Genomic DNA, 23,695 nt, shown 5'->3' on the forward strand with positions numbered 1-23,695 from the left:
TCCCTCTGCCTGATCCAAATTTTCACGCCTTGGGTAGCACTGTCTATTCCTATGACGTTTATTCACTCTCCCACATGCCCATTCCTGTAGCTCTCAGTAGATGAAATCCCAAGAAGAGGATAGGAGCGATTATAAGGGTAGCATTTGAATCAGTAATGGATTATCAATAAGTTGTGTTCTGATATTGAAGAGGGAAGATTAGAATTCTATCTCACAGTCAAAATGAAATCCCAAAGTAAATACAACCATAACAGCTAGAAGAAATAATTTTTTTAAAAAAAACTTATCTCTGAATGGTTCTTTTTCTTGTTTTTAATTTTAAGAGTTTATTTGAGCAAAACTCAATTGGAATCTGGCAGTACCAAACGGGAAGTGGTTTGAAAGGTTCAGGGGAGGAACTTTCTAAATGGAAAAAGCAAAGGAGGAAACCATAAAAAAATATTGGTAGGTCTGGCTACTTGAAAATTTTAATTTTATGAAAGTCAAAAAACAAAACCTTAATATGAAAAGTCAAGCTCATGATAAAAAATAAAAATTAGCAAATGACATAAACAGGGAATTTGACACACATAAAAGGAAATACAAATGGATGAAAAAAAGTTTGAGTAAAAAAGCTAAGAAGTAGACATTCTAAGATAGGACTAGTGGGAGTGTAACTTGAAACTTCTATAGCATAATCTGCATCAAAAATCTTTAAAATATTCATAGTTTTGGTATGATAATTCCACTTTTAGATATAACTATGTTAATATGTATAAAAATTAGTGTATATAACTGTTCAAGGTGTTAATTACAATAGCAGAAAAAAACTAAACTTAAATGCCCAACAATAAGGAAATGATTAAATAACCTGTGACACATGCATATAATATTGTGTAGCCCTTCAAAAATCATGTTTTAAAGGCAACTGATTGATTGTGAAGTGTTTATGAAAAGTGAAGTTACAAAGCAATAAATATAGTATGAGCTTTACTTTGTTTTAAATATGCATCCATGTTTATATTCATAGAAAGGTTAAAAAAAGTATACATATATATATCAAAATGTTTAAAATCATAAGGGTGATTGGATTAAGAATGATTTTCTTTGCACATTTCTGCACTTTGTAAAAAATTTACTGAATGTATATTGCTTTTGAATAAGAAAATATAATTTTTAAGAAGATATGTATAGTTTTAAAGGTTTTCCTATAAAAGCATTCAGGATAACAGTTCATCTTCCTGAGTAGGAAACATAAGGCTTTTCATGATATAGCTCCTGTCCACCTGGCCAGGTTCCTGCTGCAATTACACCCAAACTCTCCTATGCTGGCCACACTGAATTCATTTCAGTTCCCTGAACTAACCTCATTCTCTCCCCCTCCATACCTTTGCATTGTAGTTCCTTGTGCCTGCAGAGGACAGCAGGTGACAGAGGTGTCAGTAAAAGAAGCTCTCATTATCTTGGCTCTGAAATACTGTGACAGCTTGGGTTCCTTGCTCATGTAAGAGTTCCAGAAACCTGAGAAGTAAATGGACTCAGCAGCTTTGCAGATGAGTTTGTTACTCCTTTGAATTGAAAGAAAACACAAAAACTGACAAGATTCCCCAATTCAGGATATAGATAACTAGAGCCATAAAGTCTACTTAAGGTTTAGAAAAGAAGGAAGAGAAGGAGGGAGGGAGGGAGGAAACCTATCCTATATATTTGATAAAACTCTAGACACTTTGGATGGAGATGAGAGCAGGGATTCAAGGGAAAGGCAGGAAAAGACCTCTCTCTGTTACACTTGCCCCTTTAGCTTATCCCATTCTAATGTTACCTTCACTCTGTATTTTAACTCATGTTCTTTGTGTGTAGCAGCTTACATTACTTTGACTGTGTTTATTAAAGACAATAAATGTTTATTTAGTAACTATTATATGGAAATCATTATGCTAGGAAATCATTCATTCAGTCCATAAATACGCATTCAGTGGCTTTTACGAGGCAGAATAACTGCTTGGTGCTAGGTATTGGAAATACGGAAACAATTGAAAAATATGTTTCCTGCTTCCAAGTAGAGCATGGTGGTGAGTGAATTGGAGTAATGTACGAATAATTACACCTCAGTAGTGCAATAAAAGAAGTGTAAGGAACAATTGTGGTAATGATTGGGGGCAATTAATTTGGGTTTCTGGAAGAGTTTTATAAAGAAAAAGATATTTCAAATAGAGTTTGAAAGCTGAGTGACCAACCAACAAAGGAACAAAATGGATGGAAATTCGGGCATTTCACATGAGGAAGAGAGAATTATATGTGTCTTATATGGTGTGCATAGAAATCTGAAACAGTAGAGCACATTTAGGTAATTACAAGGAGTCTAATAAATAAGCAAATAATAAGCAAATACTTAGTTTTAGTATTTCAGCCCAGACTATAATGAACCTTGAAAACCAGGCATAGAGGGCTAGACATCAACCTGAGGTCTCTGTGGAGCCACTTAATATCTGTAAGGAAGATAATGACAGGGCAAAAGGTGTGTCATAACATGAGTTGTCTTGAAGTGGCTTCTCTACCCCAGGCGCCCCAACACTCTTCAATCAGGTTACAAAACTTAGTATTCTCCTTAATCCCTCTGTATCCAACCAGTCATCAGTCTATGTTAATTATTCCTTCAAAAATAGCCTTTCTTCTCTTATCAGGGTCAACACTCTAATATAAGCCAAACTCATCTCATTCTTGGATAACTGCAAGACCCTTCACCTAGTGAGTCCCTGGTTTATTCATCTCTGCAAACCTAGCACTCAACATACTTCCTGGCACATGGTAGGCATTCAATAAATAAGGTAAGTCTCAACTGGGGAGTGCGAGGAGGTCACAGATCACCCCAAATTACAGCTAAAACAAGTTGAAGTTATCTTTTATTAATCCCATTATGCGGGGGGAGGTGTCTCACCTAGAGAGGTTTCAAATTAGGCACCAGCAGATATTGTTTGGGAAGCGGGGAGGGGTTTTGAAGCAGAAGTGGAGCTTCCCAGCTAGGGATGAGGTAAATCCAACAAGCCAGTTCCCCATGGATAGTTTCCCCCACCCTCTTCTCACCCTAGGAGGGTAGTCGGGGAATATCAGCCTGAGAAAGAACATATGTGAGTTCTTCCAAGTCCACAAACCAGTCATTTACTTGTCTTTCCAGACTATCCCCAGGCTAACATTCCTTAATACCAAGTTTATACTATTACTCTTCACACTTAAACTCTAATAGGTCGTCCCAACTCGTAAGTCTAAATTGCACAGCTTATCTTTCTAAAAACTGAACCTGCCTTTCCTATCATCTGGCTTATTTTCCAGGAACCTCCTCTCTTATGACTACACAGGGTACACCTCCATTGTCCTCTCCACTAACGCTCCTTTGTTCTTCACACTTTTTCCTCACTGTCACACAACCAAGAGGTTTATTAGTTGCCTAGGTTCACATCTTACCTTTTAACTCCAAATGTTGTTTTCACCTTTGCCCACCGAGACCTTCCTTCTCCGTACTCTACCGACACAGTCAATATAGCTCAATTTAGTACTTATTTCGAACGCTTTACATCTCACATGTGTCAGCTTTCCCAGCACACCCGCACTCAGAATTAAAGCAGGTACCCAGTTTTAACTTGGGTAAGGCCCTCTGCACTCAAAAGCAACGGAGAAGGATCCTCACCCAGTCCTTCCTGATTGCCTGAATTTTAATTTGGATTTGTTTAGTTAAACAAAACGTAACTCTCAAGTATTTTTTTTAATTATTAGTTTCTGGTGTACAAAACAATGTACAAAACAATTACACTCCTCACAAAGTGATAACCCCCTCCCCCAACTTTCAAGTATTCTTGAGTTCCTTGCTGTGTATGTGTTTTGTGGTCCAGCTGGAGCGCAAAAACAACGTAAAATAAGTTCTTCAAGGTGATGTTTAAAATGAATACATATATGGGAAGGTAGGAGAAATTCACTTTTTAAAATCTCAGAATCCAACAACCTCCATAAAGTGTTTAACACCTAGTAACCTGGAGAACAGTATGTTAACCCCAAAAGCGAGTGTACACCCAGCTGTCCCCAAGTTACTCAAAGTTGGCCCAAGTCAAACTTTTCCCAGTTGGAGCTAGTCTAAAGTAAGCATCAAGAAAGTTCCACACCCCCCTCGCGGGGCGTGGAGTTCTGCTTGACTCTACCCCTTCCAAGAACGCAGCCCTGTGATTGGCCGTGAGGCGTCCTAGAGCCACCCAATCGCGTGCGAGAGCTGCTTTAGCGTCCCTTTGCTTGCAGGAACATGGCGGATCGGCTTACACAGCTGCAGGACGCGGTGAACTCGGTGAGCAATTTCCCTCGATAAGTCTGTCTTCCTCTTTCCTGAGGTAAATTTAGGGCGGAAAAGGGGCTCGAGGGACCAAACCCGGAAGCGGACTGAGACGGGGCGGTAGGTTTCAACAGAAAGCAATAGGGCGACGTGAGGTGTCACAGCGACCAGGGAGGGAGGTTTAGGCCGGCTGCCGGGCGGTGCGGTAGCTGCGAGAGGGAATATCCTTTTTCGCCTGAGAAGGGGAGGCTGTCTCCCAGGACTCTCAGGCTTCAAGCTCCTGTCAGGTTTTCTGGGAATAGTTGTATTTTGTCAGTGGTGCTTATGAGATGTCTTCTCGCTTGGGAGGAGGGAAGAAGCCGAAGCTTTTTTCCAGCCCTTATCATTTTAACCCACCCGTGCTCTTGATTGTATCTTTATCTTTAAATGTTAGCCGAGAACATTCCTTCGCCAAAACTTTCAGGTTGGGATGAGAGTAATGGTGAGATGAGAAGTTTTGTTTCATCTTAGTTGGTTCCTACAGATCAAGGGCCTCGGTCCATCTCTTGGCCACTCTCAGCATAAATCGGTTTGGGGAAAACTGACACCTTAATGATAGTAAATTTTCTACTCCTCGTATATTTCCGTTTGTTTAGGTCTTCTTTAATATTTTCCCAAAAGTCTACATCCTGTTGAAAGTCATGTCTTGTAAGAAGGTCCCCCTTTACTTTAATCCTTCTTATTATTTTTCCTATTATGCCTAAGTGGAAAGCTATGCAAACTGTAGGATTCATGTACTTATTACCATTAAGAGTTAAGTAGTTTTCTATGGGTAGTTTATATTCGCATTGTCATTCTATTTAGAATTTGATGTCCCAGGTAAGACGCCTATAGAGAGAGAGAGAATGTGTTAACTGGAAAATCTAATTACCGATCTCTTGCCAGTTTTTTCCTCACTGGAAGCTAATAAGTTGGCATTCTTGTTATTACATCAGTTTTTGCACTTGAAGAGTGTGACTCTCCTCTTGAGAAACTGATCTACTCTGTGTGTGTATAAAATAAGACCTTTTAAGGCTGAGGCCGCCAGCCCCTAAATGTTGATGAATTCAACAAGATAAATTCTACCTGTAGTGACTGGACTTGGCTGCCAGCCACCCTCTCTCAGGGAGATACTCCTCTGAGGGTTTACAAAATCAAATTGTAATGATGCTGCTGGATAGAAATGTTATTTTAGGGGAAATGTTGCATATTCCTACATGTCTTGTAGCCAAAAGGAGACCAAGGACAAAGTGAATACAGCTTTAACTCCAGGGTAGGCATGCTGATAATTGGAATTTGGAGAGGTTAACTAGTATGAGTGCCTACTGTGTATATAAGCACTATTATGTTCGTAGAGAGATACTCTTTAAGGAGTTTACAGTCTGATTAGAAAGATGTCTGATACGCAAAGAGACATTTAAATAATGCAAAAGCAGTATGTGGTTAAGGAGTTGTAATGAATTGAGTGTTTTCAACTGTAAGTGTTGAAATAAATTGGAATATAGAGTGATATGAACTAAATTAGAGGCAATCAGCATTTATCTGAATTGTAATTGTTTCTAAAGTTATTAAAATAACATTTGTTTTACCCTCTGAGAACTCTATAAAGGCAGAAATGATCTTGTTCCTGTGCCTCTGTAATGTTTACAAATATACATTACTTGTCATAAAGTTGATTTTTGATAAATATTTGTTGAACAAATAGATCTTGTGAGCTTTTGAAGGACAGAGCAAACAGCCTCTGTGTGAATATTTTTGTTTTCTCTATTCCTCATAACAATAGTAATGTGAGAATGGTTCCAATTTAAAAATTAAAAATAAAACAACTCAAGTTACTAGAACCAGAATTAGAATCCATATTTGTAGTTTCTGAGCACTTACTACTGCTCCATTACATTTGCAAAATGTGAGCAAAAGCTCTGTAGTCTGGAATGAATTTATCACTAGTCAGGTATACCGAGAGTGTCAAAAAAATGTATACATGTGACTTGCAGTCATCTTTTGTTGTCAATATTTATTGAGTACTACAATTTTAATACCGTTGTTTCCTTTTTAAAATGTGTATACATTTTTGGCACCCTCTGTATGTGAAGGAGCAATAGAAAATGAATGAGTAGAGTTGACTTAGGTTATTGAAAGCTTTGAAACAGCCTGAAGAATTGGAGATTTATCTTGAAGACTATGCTGGAGTGAGCTCAAATTTTTTGAGCAGGGTAAAATACCAGTGAACTGGAAAACAATAAGGAGATTATTGTTAACAATTCTCATGTGAAGTAATTGGTTGAACTAACACAGTATCAGTGAAGATAGAACAAAACGGAAAGATTTGTAGTACTATCAGGATTTGAAGATGAAAGGAAAGTATAACAAGTGTCTGAAGTTGACTGATTGACTAGGAAAATCTCAATACAATGTAGATATTAAACAAAGGAATCAGTTGACTATGAGTTCTGTTCGTTCAAATAATTGCAGAGAATTTAGTGGAAATGCTTATTCACTGATTGGAAATAGGAAATTGAGATTTGAGAGGTCAGGACTATTGAGAGAAATTGCTGGAGAGGATAGAAGTCTTAAATTTGGAGATGGTAAGGAATTGGCATTCTCGATCTTCAAAACTTCTTGAGGAATACTTTTAGAGCATCAGGTGTTTACAACTCAAATCATGGAGAAAAATGTTTCTGAATACTTATGGTGCTGTCTTTTTCCCACTATTTCTTTACACTTGTAACTATTGTAGTCTCAGAAAAGGGATCATATACTTTGTACACGAATCATACTTTTTTTTTTTTATTTACTCTGGAGCTATACTTAGATATTTGTAAGTCAAAATTGCTTTTTACCATGACTACCTCAAAAAAGTCTTTACTTGTGCTTGCAAGGGGTATTGGCATATATTTCTTTTACCTTGGAAGGAAACAAAGATTATTTTGTGTTTCTTTTTAACTGTTTCAACTGGATTGATACCAAACCTAATTTCTTTGCATGATTAAGACATTTAATCACTGTTACTGGTTAATTTTATACAAAATTACTTTTTTTCTGTTTTATCCCTTGCTCAGAGATCATTTTATAGAAACTTACTATTGTTGCCATTACCAATAGAAGTCTTAAATTTGATAAGTCCTTTCTAACTTTGACATGTTTTCTTTGGCCTCCAGCTTGCAGACCAGTTTTGTAATGCAATTGGAGTGTTACAGCAGTGTGGTCCTCCTGCCTCTTTTAGTAATATTTCAGACAACAATTAACAAAGATCAGCCAGCTAATCCCACAGAAGGTAAATGGATTTTTTGGCTTTTCTTGGTTAAACTCTCATATTACTTATAATCTTTTAAAATTAGATTTATTGAGAAATTCAAGTTAATTATGGCATTCTAAAAATGTTATTGTTTGAGAATATTACTGCAAGTCATAAAAGATATGAACTTGTTAAAGTCAATTTACATAGCATGCTATAATTCTGTTCATGTCCAATAACAGATTGTTATTCCTTTAGAGGAAAATGTGTATCAATTTAGCTATATTTGTGGGACCTTAATAAGGAAGGCATCCCATTTATAGATTCCTTTATTCAACTAACTGCCATATTGTCCTAATAAATGATATATATTATAGTTAATTCCCAATTTGAGTTAATATTAAAGGTAATTCTCAAACATATAATAGGATTGGTGTGTTAAAATTACACTTTAATTATTAGAAGCCTAGTATTAAAAAATTACATGGTTTTCTGGTTTAATTAGCTTAATATTTAATTTCTATTTCTGAAAACTTGAGCTTCTCTAATACCCTAATTAATAATATTTTTCTCTAGAATATGCCCAGCTTTTTGCAGCACTGATTGCACGAACAGCAAAAGACATTGATGTTTTGATAGATTCCTTGCCCAGTGAAGAATCTACAGCTGCTTTACAGGTAAAATTCTCTTTTGTTTGAATACTTTGCTAATAGGCAATTTTGAATTAAAGGAGATAGATTTAATGCCTCTTGTTAAAATATTTAAAGCTTAAGATTATATTTTTTAAATGGGAGTTTCATTCATTATGAACTAGTGTAGTCTGTTAAAGACTGTGAAGTATATATATAGCTGTCCAATTTTGAGTTATAAGGAAACTTCTTATTTTTCTCAGGTTGGCTCTTTTCCTAGCAAAGAATGAGAGGAGGGTGGCATTCTGGATATGGAGTAGAATAATAGTGTCCCAAAGCAGTATGGATAGGTGTCACATATAGATATCCGGAGCTCTATTATTGAAAATTCATTGCTTTAAATAATTCATACAGGAAAAACTCTTATAGTTCCCTGATTTCGAATTTTTGCCATTGAAAAAGCTATCACAATGGCTGCATAGTCATCCAGATTTAAAAGTAACTACTTCTGCAGTTTCTTTCCTTATCTACTCATTAATCTCCGAGTTTTTCATTTCTCAAGATTTTTAAATTGTGTCTTATAAAGGCTGCTAGCTTGTATAAGCTAGAAGAAGAAAACCACGAAGCGGCTACATGTCTGGAGGATGTTGTTTATCGAGGGGACATGCTTCTGAAAGATACAAAGTGCACTTGCTGATATTGCCCAGTCACAGCTGAAGACAAGAAGCGGTACCCATAGCCAGTCTCTGCCAGACTCATAGTACCAGCGTATACCACATGGCTGAGAAAAGAACTATTTCAATGGCATTAAGAATTCTGCATCAGATTTAGATGTAAGCCTTACCAACAGTTACAGAAACATTAAGCACTATAACACATTATCTTTCTAGCTATTTTTAATAGTCTTCTATTTTCACTCTTGATAAATAAGCTTGTAAGATTGTGATTGAACCAGCTTTAAACCATCATTATACTATCATTTTTTATTATCCAAATGAAATTATTGAGGCAGCTCTTACATTAATGGTCATAATTAAACAAATTACCATAAAATTCTGTTGTGACATAGTTTCTGTTTTTATTTTTGTCATATTTCTAGTTTTTTTACAAATCAAACATCCCTCAGGCCAGAGGAGAGGTGTTAACTGTAGAGATAGACATTTCAGTTTAGGTTGGTGTCCTTCCACCTCTTTTGAAGTGACATTGTATAAATTTGGAGCTTGAGCAAGGAAAGTTTTCTGAAACTGTTTTGCTTTCAAGAAACAAAGAGAGTTAGTGTGGCTGGATGAGAGATTAAGTCACTTTTATGGAAACTTTCCTCTTTTTCCAGAACTTCATACCCATTCTGTTTCCTTTCCATACTTGTTTCTACAAAGAATGCTCTCTCTGTCTGGAATATCCCTGTTATTGTGAGAGAATTTTTCTTCATCCCAAACTATTTTTTTCCATAACTTTTCACCTTTTTTTTTCTTTCCACCTGAATTCCAACAGTAAAGTGTGTTCCTTGAGTCATCGATTCCTTCTCATTTTTTCCCCCCTTCTTCCACCTCCCTCCGCCGCCACACTCTGGTTCAGGCCGTTGTTTCTCAGTCTAGTTGTGTAGGACACAGCTCCCTGGCCCATGCTGGTATTAGGAACCTTGCCCTCCCACCGGCTGAGGCAGTCGGTTGCCAGTTACCAGTCAGCCGCTCACAGCAGCTCAGAGCAGCTCTTGCCTGCAACACTCAGCAGCCCCCAGCAGCCGATGCCAACCTCCGGCTGCTCTTGGCAGCCCAGCTCCAGGGAGAGCTGTTATTCACAATCTTAGCTGTAGAGAACGCAGCTCACTGGCCCATGTGGGAATCGAATCTGCGACCTCGGCGTTGGGATCACAGCACTCCAACCACCTGAGCCATCAGGCCGGCCCATACTTATTTTTTTTATCTGAAGGTTCAGTCTTCTGATCTTGTTAACCTCTCAGCCTTTATTGCTGCATTGTGATCTAACCAGGACACACTTCCAGTACATCAGTTACTTTAGTTTGATTTTTTCTGTCGCACCTTAGTTTGTTATTGCTAACATTTGTGTCAGCATTAAATGTGGTTATGCATCCACATAACCATATGTGGTTGGATCTACTTGAATCCACTGATTGTCTCCATTAGAAATCTGGAGTTAAAATGTGTTCCACATTGTAACTGGTTCTATCTTCCCTAAGCTACAGTTTTCAGAATGTTCAGAACTACATTTCTTGCAATCTGTTACTATCCATAGTTTAAGAAAGAGTAAGAACAATAGAGATTCTGCATGTTATTCCCATCATAATCAAGCTCTTCCACAGTTCTTGAAAAGTACTGCTTAGAAGCACATTTTAACTCCAGTAATACAATTTATAGAATCATTAAGTTTTAAAGTAATATTAAATGTTAACCATACTCATAGATATTTAAAATGTTAGGCTTATTTCTCTGACATCACTTAAAATGTAAACACTGGCATGACGTAGAAGGTAACTAACCACAAAAGAAAATAATCTTCAAAATACTGAACCCTATTCATATAATTAACCCCAAGAGAGAAGTAGGAAAATTTGCAGCCTTACGCTGGTAAACTGACTACTGTTAAAATACTACCCTGCCCTGAAAGAAATTTTTTATAATTGAAATTGCCTGTTCTTCCAGTTTAAGGAATTGTAGAAAAAGGACAGTGCCCATTCTGAAATGTTCGTGGATTGTATATAACAGCTTCTCCTAGCCATCATCTTGGTGGACATGTGTATTGGGTCAGGAGATCCTCAAAGCTGAAATAGGTGTATAGGCAATGATAATGTTGCTGTCTACTACACAGCTTCTGGAGGACCCAAATCAGTAAGTGTTCTTGTCTTTCATCCCCTGATCCATCCCTCCCTTCCGTTTTACCCAGATCTAAATTGTTTTAAGAATTAGTGAACACTTGGTTCCGTCCAAAACATCCATGGAGACTTTTGGTCCATGCTAAAAGGCTGTTAAATTTTGGTCCTATTTAAAACATTCATAAGCATATTTGGGCCATGCCAAATGGAGCAAATAAATTTTAACTTTATGGCTAGGACCCTTGAGATCAATCTGATACACTGGTCATGGCTTCTACCATAAATAGAGAGTGCCAAAAAAATGTATGCACATTTTAAGAAAGGGAAAAAACTTAAAATTGTAATACAATGAATGACACTAGCATTCATTTGATTAATGCCATCTTTTGAGCAAACATCATACTACACATTGCTACCATAATTCAACTTCAAAATGTAATACATAGGTAATGTCTTAAGATGTATACATGTTTTTGGCACCCCCAGTATATTATTGGAATAAACATCTGTACATGTAATTCTCCCTCATAATAGTGCCAGAGAGGATACTTCCACTCACGACATGCTAAATGTAGAGTAGTGTGACATGTAGAACAATTCCAGCCCATATCCCTGTCCATTGCCTATGGAGTACCTGGCCACGGTACTGAATTTACTTGAACCCTGTGTTCCTGGAAAACAGCAACAGTTAAATCCCTCCATCGTACTGTATTCCAGAAAATGGCTTATGGCAAGGAACTACCTTTTCCCATATGACTAAGATAAGATCTGTGTATCACCCTTTTGCTTACAAATCCAGACCCAGACCCTCCAACTTCCCACTCTGTCTCACAAGTAATTTAACTGGACAAAATGTCCTCTAACTTGATCAAACTTTAGGCCTTTTCCCCACAAGCCCCTGTACTATAATGTAGAATAGTTCCTCCTCAATGACACCTCCTGAAATTGACCACAAAGAAAGATATTCCTTGATCAGCTGTCCATTATGTCACCCGCCCATCTTCACACAGATTTTTCTAGCCTGGTTTACTTCCTATTTTAAAAAATGTCCTTTTCCACCTCATCTTGAAGATGCAACCCTTACCAAAGCGTTCTTCTATAGCTGTAGTCTTTCTGCCCCAATCGCAATAGTTCCTCTCTACCCCTTGTAATAGTTTTTCAAGTAGTCTATTCTTACCTAAATCTAGATTTGTTTTTATTTGACACCACTCACTTGTGTAGAAGAAAATCCCATGACTCACCACATAGCCCCAAGAGTTAAGTCTAAGGCAAAGCTGGCAGAGGCATGCACTTACCTTGAAATAATAAATCTATTCAGAACATCTTATGTGCACATTCAGGATAAAATTAATAAAGGTGAATATTAAAAACCCAACACCAACAAATAACTCAGAGATAAAGAGGAATTATGATGGAGATTAGGATATAATTCAGAACTTAATAAAAAACTATGTAGAAACTTGTGGCATTCATTAAGGCATGTAGGAGGAAATACAAGTATAACTTATATTAGGAAAAAAAGCTGAAAATTAATGAGATAAGCTTTAAACTGAAAGAAGGAAGGAAATAAAGGTAACAGAAGAAATTAAGAAGAGAAACATACCATGAGAGAATTAGGAAAGCCTGAAGCTGTGAATTCAAAAGAGTAATTATGTTGATAACTTAGGCAAGTTTGATCAAGGAAGAACATGGCATAAATAATACGAAAAATTATAGTCATATGCACTGATTTTAAAATTTAAAGAGACAATTTGAGTAGCTTCATGCCGATATTTCAAAACTTTGTTGAAAGGATATATTCCTAAAAATAGCAAATAGGCTCAAGAAGATATATAAATCATAGTCCTTTAACCTTAAAAGAAATTTAATCAATAGCCAAAACTCTTGCCCACAAATAAAGCACCAGCCTAGAGAGTTTTATTGTTTTATTAAACATTCAGAAAATTCCAATTTTACACAAATAGATAAGCTCATTACCAAAATTTGACACGGACAATACAAAAATTAAATTATCAATCTCACTCATGAACATGCAAAAATACTAGAAAGTTAAAGCCAGTGGATATTAAAAAGTAGACTACATCACAATAAATCTGTGTTTAGTCTCAAGAGTGCATGGCAATTTTAGCTTTATAAATTACTGTATATTATCAATTATAAGATGTCCATTTTTCCCCTTAACCGTATCTTAAATGGAATAGCCAATGGGCAGCTCTTTTTTTCTTCATTATTGGAGCATGAGATAATGGTATATTTTACAATTGTTGTAATCTTCGATTTGATTTTAAAAAGTAACGTAATTCATCACATTTATAGATTAAAATCAGAATTATGATCATCTAACTTGATTCAGGAAAGCATTTCATAAAATTCAACATCATTTATGAAAAAATTGTTGGCAAGGCAGAAACAAAGTAATTTTTAAAATATGAAGGGTATCTTACAGAATTTAGCAAACATCATATTTAACAGTCAAACGCATTCCATTTAAGTTTGGGAACAAGACAAGGATACCGATTATATCTACATTTTGTCCCAGTAATCCTAACCAATACATATAAGCCTGAAAAAGAAAACTGTAAGGTAGAAAAAAAGGAACAAGATTCCTACTGTTTAAAGATGAAATGATTACCTAGAGAGAAAATCAAGAAGACTCCATAGATAAATTTTGGGAGGGTCACTGGACATAAAAACAATTGCAATACAACACCAACAAATGGTAGGAAAAAAAATACTTTTAAAAAAGAACACTTTCAATAGCATTGAAAAATAAATGCAATAAAAATGTTAGACATTAAGGGAGAAATAGAACAAAAAATTAAGAAAAAATTATAGAGGTGGCCGGTTAGCTCAGTTGGTTAGAGCGTGGTGCTCTTAACAAGGTTGCTGGTTTGATCCCCACATGGGCCACTGGGAGCTGCACCCTCCACAACTAGATCTAAACAACTATTTGACTTGGAGCTGAATGGGTCCTGGAAAAACACACTTAAAAGTAAAAAAAAAAAAAAAAAAAATTGTAAACGTTTAAAACATGTTTTAAAACTTTAAGTGGAGAGCAATACCATTCGTATAGAACAGAAGTCAGTCTTTTAAATATGTCAATTTTCCTCAACAAGCATAGATTTAACACAATTTTATCTAATTTCCAACTGGGATTTCTGTGGAAATTGACAAGTTATTTCTACAATTTATATGGAAGTACAAAATGGCAATAGAAATCGATACGCAGGAAAGATAACAGAATGATAGAGCTTGCTTTAATCATATTATAATTATGACAGCACATATTTGTGGTGGTCGCACAGCAGCCTAACCATTTGTCCCCCCCTGCCTTTTCCTAAGAAAGGAAGGATTGTGGAACTGTGCCTCTTTGGGATTAGAGTTTTATGATTCTTGTCTCTCTGCCTGGTCTCCAAAAAGAAGGGTTCGCAGTCAAAGATGAGTAAGATTCCTTATGGAAGGAACAACTCAAGCCAGATGGGACCCATTGAGACCCCTAATGAGCTGCTGTAAAATAAATGGAAAGGAGCCTTGTCTCCCTTCCCCTTTGCTTGAGAAAAGCAGCTGCTGACTCTTGCTGCTCCCTCTCACCTAATTGTGAGAGAGGTCCATTAGAGCCATAAGATCTCGCTCTTACTGCTCAGCTCAAGGAATGGCTCATCACAGGAGACTTTCTTCCCTCCGGGAGGTGCATACCACACCTTAGATGTCATGGGACTATATGCTTCGGTTGCTGTGGGACCTACAATTGGGCTCAACAAGTATTTTTTAAAATTTTGCAAGAGTTTCATAGGCCGTGCCTAAAATCATGTGATTCCTTTGTTTGTAATCAATAAATACCCCAGTCAACCCTAATCGGTGCTCCAGTCTCTTGAGGCTGCGAGTCCTTTGGTCCTCTGTGATTTAACTGTATTTGAGTCTTTGTTTCTTTATTATAGTTTAACCCTCGCCGCCTCCCTCGTCTTCCCATTGCTTGTGTTGTGCAGGTCGCAACACATATTAGTGCAGGAATAGACAAACAGACCAATGGAAGAGAATATATCTAACAAATCTACATAGATAATGAAAACTTGATTTGTGATAGAGATGATGTTGTAAATCACTGATGAAAGAATATAAATGGTGCTGGAACAATGGTATATGATGTGTATTAAAGTCAATGCCTGTGGGATTTCTTTTGGTGGTGACGAAATGTTCTGGAATTAGTGGTGAACAACTGTAAATATACTGAAAACAATTGTGTACTTTTAAAAGGGTGAATTTTATGGTATGTGAATTGTATCTCAAAGCCAATATAAAAAAAAACCCATGCCACATGGATGAAAAACCTATATGTGAAGGGCATATATCTAAAATGTTTTAGAAGACATTATTAGGTAAAATATCTTTATGACTTCAGCGTAGGAAAGGATTTTTAAAACTAGAAAAAATTCACGTCATTAAAGGAAAGTAATATAAAAGTTACAATAAATTGTGTTAGGCATGGTTTCAATATTAACTAATTTAGAAAAAGTGCAACTGCATTAAAATTTAGACCTTTTGTTCTTCAAAGTACTCTAAAAAGAGTGAATATACAAGCTCAGCCTTGGAGCAGGTATTAGCCACACTTGAAGCTGGACAAAAAGTGTTAGTATTAGAATATGTAAAACACTCCTATGAATCAGTAAGAGTCGATAAGAAAAAAGACAATCTGTTAGAAAAACTGTGAAATGCTTAAATCATTTCACAGTGGAAGAATGGCCAATAAAGATACAAAAATGCTCAACCTCATTGGTAATCAGAGATATTTGAATCTGGCTTTCAAGATCTTTAGAAAGGTTGTCTTTTCAAGACAGGAGGACAAAATATACATTTTTTTCCCCATTTGTTTGTTTTTACTAACACTTTGCTAGGTTAATTTATAAAATATTCATTTGGATATGTGGACCATGGGCTTCCACGTATGCTTGACCAAGGTAGATGTTCAGGACAGGCCTATAACTGTATGTTATATAACTTTAAGAAAAGCAGCGAGATTCCAAAGATAAAATTCAGGCCAGTGGTTACCTCTGGTGGAGAGAAAGGGATGCATGCTATTTGGGGGAAGCACAGTGGGCCTTTTAAGGTAATGTCATAATATTCTTTTCCTTGAACTGAGAAGTATGCATGTAATAAAACAATATTTAATGCAAACTCCATTTGAAGGCCTGTTTTCAATGATAAGGTATAAGACAGCCCATTTTTAAGCAGCATAATATATTGTTTCATTTGTGTTTGAATTCGGCAGAACTGGCTTGCAATTAGCTATTACAGGTATTGCTGGAAGAGGCCGTTCAGTCGTCTCCACAGGACTGTCACTTTGTGTCCCCCATGCTTCTCAAAAATTCAACACTAAGTAGAATTTAGAAAGATGAATTGCCCTGCTGCTGTGCTATGTCTCATCCTTGCCCCAGCGTATTTAAGGTTGTCATTTTTTTTCCCTTCTGGTTGCCTGAGGAAAGCCTCAGATGCTGGGAAAGCTCCATTAAGGGACTGATGCTGAAGGTTGGAGCTTCTGAGACCAAACAGATATCAGTCTTTCACCAGGGAGAGGGCAGTTTGAATCCTGAACTTTGGTTCTGTTGAAGTGATTGGATAGGATATTTTGTGATTTAGTAGCAGTAGCCACAAGTTAAGATTCCCTTGGAATCAACTCAAAGCTAGTATTAGGATTCTGGGGTATCAAAGAAGAATTTCCACAACTATCTACAAAGGCTATTAAAATACTCCTCCCTGTTCAAACTGCATGTCTAGATTTTCTTCATATACTTCAACCAAAACAACATATCCCGTAGATTGCGTGTAGAAGCAGATGTGACAATCAAACATTTGTGAAATCTTTCTGTTCTCACTGTTGTTGTGTTTTAGTTGAAAATATAGCTAATTCCCATAAAAATCTATATTATTTATATTTATATATATGGTTGTATTATTTTATTTTAAAATAAATACTTGAACAATTTCCTTAGTTTTAATAGGTATAATCCACATGACCAAAAGTGCTTTGTCATCCTTGATAATTTAAAGAGTATATGGAGTCCTGAGACCAAAATGTTTAATAACTGCTATCTCAAAGGAAAAAAAAAGACAACATGATACCTTTACTTGGCTAAGATTGCTTAAGGATATAGGTAAGAGGAGAAGACGTTAGTATCAAACAGTCATGGTACAGATAGAACAATTAATGGTTCCATTTTTCCTTTTTACTCTTTCCTCTTGTGGCTAAGGTCTATTATGGCTTGGTATTTTATCTTAACTGTTTTATTATAGCAAGAAGAATTCTGACAATATGGATGACCCTCAAAGTCCCATAACCTTTCTGAGAGTGAAAATGAAGCATTTCCTTGTCAGTTATCCAGACTGTGTTTACATGGATCATATTTATTTTTCAGACCCAGGATTGGCTAAAATTGGGAGATTTTACTTAAATCATAAATTTTTTACTGCCAGAGCTAAAAATTTAAGAATCCTGAGATATTATACCACTGTTATAGCTGTGATCTTGAAATTATTGTTATCACCCACAGTGAAGAAATAACATTGAAAAGAAGTATTTTCCAAAGAAAAAAATCCAATAAGAGATTAAACATGTACTTTAATTTAGAAGACTTAAGTTCCATCCTGACATACCATGCCCTCTCAGAGAGTGGCTTATTCTAAATACTTCAGCAAATAACACAAAAACAGTACAGTAAATCCCTATTCTTCCTAAGACTGGTGCTGGAGAGATTTTTCTCTAACCTGGGCTGAGGCTGTCTTTATTTATTAGAGGGATTAAATTTAATTCCCTTGATTTGTACTTATTCTTTCTAACAATGGTTGATACATGGACATTTAGAAAGGCTTTTTCAGCTTTGAGATGAAACTTCAATGTCAGCCTTTTTTTCAGTTTGGCTAAATGAAAACAATGGAACAGTTGCCAACTAAAGCACAATATGCAGAATCCAGGACTTATATAGTTACTCAGCGTTGAATTTTACTCCCATGATTTTGCTGGAAATTAGATGCAGCTACTGAGAATACCAGAAGCATTGGCTTTAGGTTCAGTAAATAAGTTGAGTTTAGTAAAGGTAGAATCTTAATATGCAGTTTCCTGATTATTGTCACAGAACCATGCTGTCTCCTGAATATTGCTGTAAGAACTTCTTGGTTGAAAGATTACTGATGCATCACTTTTGAACAACTCTTTACCATTTGAAAGCCATGACCTAATGGTTTAGAGCATAGGCTCTAGGTTTGAACCCTGGCTATACCACTTCCAAGTCGTGTGACCGTGGTTAAGTTACATCACAATTCCATGTCTCAGATACTGTATAGAATAAGAATAATAATGACCTACCTCATAGGATTATGTGAATGATAGGAATAATAAATGTAAAGTATTTAGTCTGATATGAAATAACCAATAGATGTTATTTAGAATTGGTTTTCTTTTATTTTTGAGCCTCACAACATCCCTGTGGTTACCGTGGGGTAGATATCACTAGCGCTAAGACTAAACCGAGGCTCTGAAGTTAGTTATTCATCCACTTAAAGCCTGCCAATGGCAGACCTTCTGATTCCAAACTCAGGACATTTCCCAGTACTCCATCCAAAATCTATACATTTCATTCATTTCTTTTAAGTATAGGAATCACAATAAAAAACTTGATCTCTTACATAGTCTTAGCCCTCATTTAATAAATTCAAAGGATTTGTAGAATTCAGCTAAGTACATCTTATCTGAACTTTGAACCTCGTGAACAAAGCATACATTATTTAATTATTGGGTTTATTCAACTTTCTGTTGTTTTATTACATTGACACGATATTAAAATCTATCTTTCTTCAATAGATATTTACGTACCAACCTTTTTACACTTAGGAACATTGGCTCACACTTGACATGGTAGTTTCCCAAAATTCTAAAGGGCAGAGACCAGCTTAACATTGTAGAGTCCAGCACAGAGGTGTGAACAACTGAATGTACTACAAGAGTGCAGTTATTCATTCATCCAGCAAATATTTATTGAACTGTCCCTATAGCCAGTTACTGCCCTGGGATACAGCAATGAATAATCTTGACAACGTCTTTGCCCTTAGAGAGATTACATTACGGAGGAGGAGATGAACAATTGACAATTAAACAAAAACATTAAAAATGTAATTTCACATTAGAAGGCGCCAGTTCCCTTTTTCAAACAGTTCCCTTCTTCAAACAGCTCCCCTTCTCCAAGCAGGCAAGGGAAGGTATAAAAGTAGGAGCTTTTGCTTCAGTCATGGGCACCCCCATTCGGGACCCCCTCACGCGGGGGAGCTGCAACCTCTTCTGCTGCCTCTAATAAACTATCCTCTTTTTTTTTTTTAATGTAATTTCAGATAGCATAAGAGCTAAGAAGACAATTAAACAGGGTGGTGGGATACAGACTGATGGCAAGAAACAGGAGAGCTGGGAAATCTTATAGTTGTCTGGGAAGACCTATTTGTGGGGGTGGCATTTGAGCTGAGACTTTGATCATTAGAGAGAACCAGCTGAGCAAAGAGCCAGGAAGAACTGAGGCAGTGGAAACAGCAGGTGCAAAACTACACACTTGGCACATTACAGGTATAAAAAGAAGGACTCATTATGAATAATGATACTTAAAATTCTTATAAGGACTTTTTTGTCCATTTAAGAAAAATACAAGGTTTGGATGACCATTTGCCTTAGTCACATTTATTTACCTTCTAGAAATAAGGATAGGAGTGGCTGAGGTATACCTTTCCCTCGAAGTACTGTGAAGGGAAAAACTAGTTTCAGCTTGTTGACTCTTATTGCAGTGCTAAAATATGTGTAATCTTTCTGCAGCAGGTGTTTCAGAACCCAAACTTTTACACATAGGAGCATTAGTTCATCTGTGAAATGTTAATTTCTCTTAATAAACTTCACCAAGGACATGGGATTCAGAATCCTTATTAACAAATCTGATCTTTAAGCACACATGATTATCCATGCTCAAGAAAACAAAATCTTACTCTATCTTCACTTTGAATTTCTTCACATTTTTTTCTCTCTCAGTGTATTAGTCATAACTTGCCCTTTTCTTTCTTTTGCTCTTATACACACACACTTAGATAACATAATACTCATACCCACGGAGTGCATTTTTCCAAACATTTATATGAAGTGTCCATAATAGGCAAATCTATAGAGACAAAAAGTAGATCCGGGGTTGCCCAGGGCTGGGGGTTATGAGGCATTAGAGGGTGATGGGGCTAAGGGCGGGGGTTGGGGGTATGGATTTCTTTTTGAGAAATGAAATGTTGCAAAATTGATAGTGGTGATAGATGCACCGCTCTTTGAATATACTAACAACCTTTGAATTGTGTACTTTATATGGGTAAATTGCATAGTATGTGAATTATATCTCAGTGGCGCTGTTTAAAAGCTAATAGAGGAGAAAATGGAAGAATAATAGTGTGAGACAAAGCAAGGCAAGAAAGGAGAAAAAAAGAAATAAAAATAGATAGACAAAAAACAGAAAGATGGTACACTTAAACCCAAGCATTTCAATAGTTACATTACATTAGGCTGAAGACTCTTTGAAAAAATATATGGAAATGCAAAGGGCTAAGAATAAAGAAGGCAATCATGGAGGGGAAAACTGGAGTCTAATTTAAACTATCACATATCAAGACTAACTTGAAACCTACAATAACTAAGACAGTGTAATATCAGTGCAAGAATAGACAAATAGAATACTGAGCTTCGAACAAATCTATGTATATATAGTCACATGATTTACAATTAAGGGAAAAGATGGCTGTTTCAACAAATGGTATCAAGTCCATTGGATATCTATATGGAAAAAATTCACCCTCTTCCCTACCTAAAAATTAATCTGAGATGATCAAACACCTGAATGTGTCTTTGATCAAATAAAGTTTCTCAAGAAAACATAGAAAAATACTCTTTACCTTTAATGGAGTATTGACAGAGTGGCATGAAGAAACTTTCTAGGGGGCTGGAAATGTTGTATATCTTTAGTTGATCCTTATACAATGGGTACACACACACACACACACACACACATACACACGAGTTCTGACAATTCAGTTCACGAACTCATCCTAGAAAAAGTGCTACATACCTCATTGCTGAATATCACTACGGTCACCTTCGAAGTATTCCCCTTGGGTAGCTATGTACTGACACTGGTGCCTAGTCCATTCTTCAAAGCAATTTTGGAACTCTTTTTCTAAAATGACCATCAGCCTGTCGTCCTTGATGTCCTGAATATCATAAAAATGTCTTCCTTTCAATATTGCCTTTATCTTCGGGTAAAGAAAGAATTCATTGGGGGCCAGATCAGGTGAGTAGGGAAGGGTGTTCCAATACAGTTATTTGTTTACTGGCTAAAAACTCCCACACAGACAGTGCCATGTGAGCTGGTGCATTGTCGTGATGCAAGAGACATGAATTGTGGGCAAAAAGTTCAGGTCATCTGACTTTTTCACACAGCCTTTTTCAGCACTTCCAACTAGTAAACTTGGTTACTGTTTGTCCAGTTGGTACAAATTCATAATGAATAATCCCTCTGATATCAAAAACAGGTCAGCAACATTGTTGCAACAAGTTCTCAAACTTAATTGTCAGACCTCATATGTATGTGATATATTATATATAATATATATTACAATATATATTATCTATTATAATATATATACTATATGTAGCATATATGGTATACAAATACAGAGGGTGCCAAAAAATGTATACACATTTTAAGAAAGGAAAACTGTATTAAAGTTGTAATAATAAATACCGATAATAGAAGATGAATACAAGTCATGTTTGACTTCTGCAATTACAAGATGTGCTCAAAGTGGTTACCATCAACTTCCAGACACTTCTGATTATGGCAAACTACTTACTGCTTAAGCAACGTTGACCAAAGTGTCCACTTGTATACATTATTTTGGCATCCCTGGTATACACATGTATATTACATTACATGCATATGTAAAAATTCATTGAGCTGTACACTTAAGATTTGTTTGCTTTACCGCATATAAGATACCTCAAAAGTAAGTTGGTTGAGAATGAGGATAAACAAAATAAACTTGATATGTGATCTTATAGGGACCAATAAGAAATCTTAGGTGAATCATGTGAATGGAATACGGAATTTAACTAATTCTTTGGTCAAAAATATATAATAAAATGTAAGGAATAGTCCAATTGTTTGCAAAAGTGTTAAAAGGGCTGAAGGGCAAAGAGGTGAAAGGATGCTACCCAGATATCAGTAACTATGGGAAGCTGCCAACCCCTAAGGCTGGAGGAGCAAAAAGAAAAAGGATGTTGCCAGATCCCATGAGTTCTGTGCTGCTGAGCCTTCTAGAACACCACTGTTGTCACTGCTGCTGTTGGATCCACCGCAGCTGCTCCTTCACAGGAAGCTAGGAGTCCCAGTGATAGTTCAGGATTCTGGAAGCCACAGTCCAATTTTTGCTTATCCGCTTGCTGTCGTTGTTGCTGCTAGAACTAATAATTGTTCCTCTGCTGCTGTTGCTACAACTGTACCACTGTTACAGCAATGGCCTGCCACTGCTGCTGCCCAGGTCAGAGCTGAAGAAGAAAAATAAGGGCTCTTCCCCTGCTTTCTAACCTCTTGCCAGGGCCTCCTATACCAGAACCTAATCAGAAACCAGCTAATGAGAAAGTCTGGAAAATGTCGTTTTCAGGCTTCCAGTCCCTGGTCTATAGAAAACAGGATAGTATGGAGTTGGGGGCTAACAGTCAAATAACTAGAACAATACGCTGTTAAGAATGGTCAAAGCTGAGTTAAAATGAAATCCACGTCTTTACTTCAAGATTTCCCCAAACCTGTAATACGCTATTGTGCTTTGAACATTTTCATAAGGAGTTATACTTTGTAGTGCTTCTCAATTGTATATGACTAAAGAAAAGAAAAGGACATTTTTAACATCTTATAGGAACTCAGAGTAGGATAAAAACAGGGACAAACAAAATGCTATTGTTGTTAGAGTATAATAAGAATGTAGGAGATAGATTATATAAAAGATGCTTTCCTAATATAAATTATAAAAACTACAGAGGGACAAGTTAGAGTAGTAGTATAAGAATCCGACTATACCAACATTCTGAAAACTAATCATGCTAACAAATAACACTGATTAGTCCTTACATCACTTGGATATTTTTCTAATGGCCATGTATTGTTTTGGTAGGCCAGTACAAGAACATCTTCCTTTTTGGGGAGACATAAGGAATGAAGGGTTCTGATTCACAGCATAGAAGCGGAAAGGGAGTGATAGTCTTTCTGGCTAATTAATAGTTAATCGTGGTAACGTCTGTATAGTCACTGTATCTACACACACACCATAAGTTCAAAGGTATGAGGGTAAGTGTCCCCAGGGGGCAGATGCCGGCAGCACAGCTGTGACTTTCCAGCAGGGTCAGTGCCAGTAGAGCATCCTACGCAGAGGGCTCTTTTGGCAGGATCTTGGCTGTGCCTTGTCCATCTAAGGTCTTGCCCAAGTCTGTTTTTTCAGCCTTCTTACCCGTTGTGAGATCTTTAACCATTCAAAAAGTTGTCTTTCTCTTTAACTGAACTAGATTTATTTCCTTTGTTTGTAACCAAGAACTTTCACTGAAATATTTTTTGAAAGTAGATAAAGCCAAAGGGAGA

General features: G+C 36.6%; 1 protein-coding gene across 1 annotated transcript; it reads left to right on the forward strand.

The window, feature by feature from the left end:
• The first annotated feature begins 4,267 nt into the window (after positions 1-4,267).
• MED21 (mediator complex subunit 21) lies at positions 4,268-9,229 on the forward strand. Its single transcript, XM_033118486.1, is given in 6 exon segments — positions 4,268-4,309; positions 7,471-7,542; positions 7,544-7,586; positions 8,124-8,224; positions 8,763-8,848; positions 8,850-9,229. Coding segments are annotated over 6 exon segments (432 nt in total). The 3' UTR covers positions 8,938-9,229.
• The last annotated feature ends 14,466 nt before the right edge of the window (positions 9,230-23,695 follow it).

Source organism: Rhinolophus ferrumequinum, chromosome 10 (genome assembly GCF_004115265.2).
Source record: "Rhinolophus ferrumequinum isolate MPI-CBG mRhiFer1 chromosome 10, mRhiFer1_v1.p, whole genome shotgun sequence".
Classification (NCBI taxonomy): Eukaryota; Metazoa; Chordata; class Mammalia; order Chiroptera; family Rhinolophidae; genus Rhinolophus; species Rhinolophus ferrumequinum.